This window comes from Glycine soja, chromosome 3 (assembly GCF_004193775.1).
Source record: "Glycine soja cultivar W05 chromosome 3, ASM419377v2, whole genome shotgun sequence".
Lineage (NCBI taxonomy): Eukaryota > Viridiplantae > Streptophyta > Magnoliopsida > Fabales > Fabaceae > Glycine > Glycine soja.
Genome location: NC_041004.1, coordinates 34,647,514 through 34,653,207, shown reverse-complemented (window position 1 = coordinate 34,653,207; position 5,694 = coordinate 34,647,514). Strand labels below are relative to the sequence as shown.

The window sequence follows — 5,694 nt, the reverse complement described above, 5'->3', positions numbered from 1 at the left end:
AAATAAAATTTGTGCTTAAAACAAATAAAAAATTCAAAATGAGAGATATGAAAATTATACTATAAATATTTATAAGTAATGATACACAATTTTTTTTTACTTTAAACATTTTATTAATATTTTTTATTTTTTTTATCTCTATTTCTAACCAATCATAAATTTTATGTACATACAATTTTCTCTCTCTGGTATTGTATATCACATTGGTGTATATCAAATATTTTCCTAGGTATAGGTAGTTACATATAATGCTCTTTTATTGACTTCTCTCTCTCTCATTCATTCATTGAGTAATCTTCTTTCACTGACTGAGTAGCTTTGCAGCCTTAACCTTGACCCCATTGGAGCAGAACACAACATACAAATCAAGCAACCCACAAAAGTCCTTCTGCACCATCTCTCTCTGACTCTCTTTCCTCTTTTACCCCAACCAAAAAGAAACATATCCATTTTCCTCTTTAATTTCTTCAACTTATTTACTCCTATGCTCACACTGATCCATTAGTTAACTTCTCTTAATCTCTCTGTAGCCACAACTACCTACCATATTTGCTTCAGAAAAACATGGAATTTGGAGAGAACAACATGTTCAGCCTTAACACCCACACAAAAGAGGAAAATGGAAACACTGGCGGTAACAGTAACAATAACAATATTGTTAATGTTTGGTATTCATCATGGGATGCTACTACTACAACTAATGCACCACACACCACCACGGCCGCGGAGGGCTACGCCGGCGGCGGTCACCGCCTCCATCACCACCAACTATACGGCGGCGAAGGGTGTCACGTGCAGGCGGACCCTCACCTCACGTGCTTGCATCTTGGTAAAAGACATTACTTTGAGGATGCTACTAACGGTGATGATGCTAACAATGTTACTTCTCTGGGGAACCGACACGTGTGCGGTGGTGGTGGTGCGGGTTTTGTTTTTGCGGGTAACGATAAGAGAGCGAGGGGGTATTATGGTGGAGGAGGAGGTGGGGCTGGCGGTGGTGGTGGTGGTGGGAAATCGGCGCCGTTTGCGATGGTTCCTCGATGTCAGGTAGAGGGGTGCCACGTGGCGCTTGTGAACGCGAAGGAGTACCACAGGAGGCACAGAGTTTGCGATAAGCATTCCAAGGCACCCAAAGCTGTGGTCTTAGGGTTGGAGCAGAGATTCTGTCAGCAGTGTAGCAGGTAAGTCTATCATTATCTTTTCGTTTTTCTTTGCAGTATGCTGAATATTTTTATAATTTTTTTTTAAATTATCGTCATTAATATTTTTTTCTTCTAATAATTTATTAATAGTTTGAAAATAATTAATGAAAAAATATCATAATTGATTTTTTTTTAAAAAATAAATATTATTTTAAACTTAGATATTGTAAATAGAAAAGTATTACTAGTAAGTTGAATAATTATACTTTTATTTTAAGTATTAATCTTCTTTTAAGCAATTAAAAAATTATTTAAAAATAATATTTATCTTGTTAAAATTATTATAAAAGTATTAGAGAATCATGGAATTTGCTCCATGTTTTCCAATGTTCGCATATATTGTGCAAAGGTTAATTAGTTGGTTTGTCCATTTGGCTTTTTTTTTTTTTTATGAAAGTGTGATATTTTTTAGCTTTTAATTGTTTGAAATCATTTTAAGATCATTAATAGTGACAAAATTAAATGATTTATTTTTTTATTAATAAATATTAGTTTTTTAGTTTAGTGGAACTTGCGATATATTTTTTCTCTTTTTTTCCTTCACTCTTTCTCGACCAATCGACTAATCTTATATATATCTCCCAAAAAAATGATTTGCTAATCTTTGTCATTGTTACAAAAGTATAGCTTGCATTTTCTGGATTAGTTATATATGACTGCTTAATTTGCTTAGACTTGAGAGATAATTATATGGCAATTGGGTTTGGAAACAGGTTTCATGTGGTGTCAGAGTTTGATGACTCAAAGAGGAGTTGTAGGAGGAGATTGGCAGGTCATAACGAGCGAAGAAGAAAGAGCTCTCACCTTTCTGTTACTAGGAATTCTAGACAAGGTAAACACAATTAATATATTGGTCAATTAGTTCACATTCTCATCTAAATCTTAATTTCTAGAGCAGTTTGCAATCCATTCGACATTTGAATTGAAAAGAAGAAACATGAAGCTTTTTCTAGTCTTGTTAACATAATACGGTGCGTAAATTAGTACTCAGGAGATAAAAAAAAATACATAAATTATCACTATAGTAAAGTCTGCATAAATAACTATAGTAAAGTTTATCATATTGTGTATCTTATTATTTATAGCCAAAATAAATTAATTTATTAAAAAAGCTAAACTAAAGGGCAACTAGTGCCAAAGTAAAGCCTAAAAGTCAATATATTCTGTCCAAAAAAAGAAAGAAAAAGAAAAGTGCTCTGCTGAAATATTAGCACGTATCTATATTTAAAAAAAAAATCATATAGAATGTCACATGTGTGGACTATGGTGGTAGTTTTTCTCACTCGAAATGTTGCAAAGTTTTGTTGTTATTGTTGTTTTTATCCCCAAGTCATGAATTAATGTTCTAGATTGTTGGAAAATGATTTTTTTTTTCTCTCAAGCAACATCTTGCACGGGCACTGTTTCTAGTTTATGTATATTACCAGATAGAATTCTAGCAGTAAATAGTTGAGAGTAAGTACGTTGTGAGTATGCACATGGTGACCAGAGGAGTTCATTTCTAATTTTCACATTTTAATATTTTCTTATCATTAAGTAGCTGAAAATCAATATCTTCATATATGTAGGTAAACATATATGTGTATATATAATATATAATTTAAAGTAAAATTTAAGAGTGAAAATGATCTATTTAATGAAAGAATCCGTGTTTGATGCTTATTGTGTGTAAAATTATTAAATTAGTGACAATCATACCTTGTGAACGAGATTAGTCTCTAATCTGACGAGTTAAAAAATACCTATAATCTTTGAACAAGAAAAAATAAATAAATTGAAACTTTTACTATGACCGATTCTCTTTTGAAATGAACGAACTATGAAAAGAATATACTCGATCAATAACTGCTGTCAACTGTGTATAATGTTTATAATAATATAGCTAATAAGTTTATAATTAATTACTACTTGTATAATTTGCCGCCAATTGTTATACAAGTAATAATTACTATACATTTCTATTTGTTAGCCATAATCATAACCATATGATATGTATAATAGTACTAATTCCATTGTGATATTTACAGGAATTTCTTTTAATAGCAATATAACATTCTTTATGATTAATACTGAATACATAAACATTGAAGCAAGCTAATAAGAACATATGCAACCACCAATCTTGATAGGTTTTGACTAGTGGTTTAATTTTGCTACCCACAATAATTAGCAAATGAAAATTTTCTTAATTGATTTGACATGTAGCTAACTTGACTAATGCATATTGAACACGCAATGTTCCTAAGTGAATAGTGTAAATTATTTCTTCCCTATATGGCTATGAGTAGGGTGTGCTCTCTCTCTTCTGTCATCTGGGAGTAGTAGTGAAAATTGGCTATCTCATCATGCGGATTTCTCCACAAGATGCAGTGCAGCATTGCGTGAATTGATAGCAGAAAACCGTGCTGCCCTAATCACTAGACAACAACAACTTGTTTATGATAGAGACTGGCCTCATGTTGTGCCCCACCATGATGCTGCAGTGGAAGAAGAAGAAGAAGACTTTGAAGACTTACAACAACAACAACAACCACCTGAGCCCAATTATTTTCCACAACAACATATGTTTCCACAGACATAATAATAATAATAGTTCCTGAACTTGGTTGGAGGTGACCCCAAATATATCTAATGCACTTTACACAGAGTGTATGTATGTTGTGTAGCCATCTATTTTAAGGAATATATATTATATAATTCCTGAAATGGGAGGCATTTTTATTGTTGTCCGAAATTTCCTATTCTTTTGTTTCCTATAAATAAGAACTTCTTTCCAAGTTGTGACTGTAGTAGAGTAAGAGTGGTACTAGCTACTTATAATTGGGGCAACAAATATAGTAAGGTTGCATGCGTAGCTGTGAATCGTGATTAGTGAATAGCCTGTTTGAAAACGCGTTGAAAGTAAGTAAAGAATCAGGTTGACATTGTAATTAAAAACTATAACTATTAACTATCATCATTGAATTATTATGAGTTATGACTGAAACTTGAAAGTAAACATGCTAGCACTTTTTTCTAATAAGCAAAGAGTTCAATATATATAAAAAGAGTACAAGTAGTGTCATGTGATTAGATGAAGTTACATAAGTTCAATCCACTTGGAGTTTTGCTATATACAAGAGTATTGTCTATAAGAAAAATAGACTTAATTATAAATTTAATTTTCTTATTTATCTTAGTTCACGAGTTTAGTTTTTTTATAATTTAATTAATCAATTAAATTTTTTATTTTTTTTAATCTTATTATTTTAGTTTTTAATTTTGAAATTAGACATTTGACACTTAATTGATTATGTTGATCACACGTGTCATGTTTATTGGATGTAAAATAGGTTTAAAATATGTAAAAATAAATAAATTTTTGTCACGCCTTCCAACCATCTTCGTCATCTTCCACTCTCTCCGACTTCAAGAAGGAAGATCTGAATCCACTACCGTCATCGGCAACGGCAACCACTGCGGCATCTCCTTTGGGGACTGAGTTCTCTTTCCTCTCCGAAGCTCTTTGTACCACACTCGTAAACCACCCAGCAAAGGTATGACCCGCAAATTCGAAATTAATGGTGATGATCTAAACGACGGAGGAAAGTGACTTGCGAATTCGAGATTAATCCATTGAAACTTAAACTCCTTAAATTGAAGGCATTTCAGCATTTTCTTGTTTAGCGGGATGGTTTCTCGTCAAAACTTTTGTGAAGCTTTTAATGGTGGAAATTCGAAATTTTGCTCTAGCTGTGCCATCCATAGAGGATTCAGATCTGATATTGGACTGGCAGTACATGAATTCCCGCCAACTGATGCAGCATTTCTTATCTGTTTGTTATTTATAGGTATATTTTGAGATTAATTTATATAAAATTTGGTGATTTTTTTCTCTTATTTCTTACTTTTTATGCAAATAATGGAAAGTAAATGTTAATTTAGGAAAAAGACGCACTTAGTGCGAGGATTATTGTCATACTTGTTAAACACAACAAGCGTGTTTAGTACGAATTTTACCTAAAAATTAAGAAAACTAAACTAATCTGTAATAATTATGAAGAGAAAAATTAATAATGTTATATTAAAAGTAATTTTAGTAAGCAAGTTCTCAACATTCTCATATTTTGCATTTAACTTCTATAATAATATTAGTTTTTCTCATTTTTTTCTGTTTTTAATTAATTTATTTCCTTGTTTATTTTAATTTAATTCTTTGCCAATTAAATTTACTATTTTTCTCACAGTATTTTCAAATCAATTTATTTATTGTCTAAAATTATATGTTTACTTACCTAAATACAAACTAAGCTCATATAAATTTGACACTTCAACTTTCATTTTAATTCTACAATAAATTGATATACTTATCAATAAGTTAACATGTTCTTGTAAATCATTTAAGTTGCTCAATAAAAACCTTACACAAAGTTTCATGTGCAGCTCACTCACTTACAACCTTTTTGAAAAAATTCATAAGATCACATAGTCTTACTCCAGCACCTATCTCGAA

The 5,694-nt window shown here is 31.4% G+C and overlaps 1 protein-coding gene across 1 annotated transcript; it reads left to right on the top strand.

Moving 5' to 3' along the window:
• Nucleotides 1-222: 222 nt before the first annotated feature.
• LOC114406557 (squamosa promoter-binding-like protein 7) lies at nt 223-4,000 on the top strand. Its single transcript, XM_028369292.1, has 3 exons — nt 223-1,181; nt 1,916-2,034; nt 3,491-4,000. Exons 1-3 carry the CDS (start codon nt 565-567, stop codon nt 3,781-3,783), a joined length of 1,029 nt encoding a protein of 342 aa, XP_028225093.1. The 5' UTR covers nt 223-564; the 3' UTR covers nt 3,784-4,000.
• Nucleotides 4,001-5,694: the final 1,694 nt, after the last annotated feature.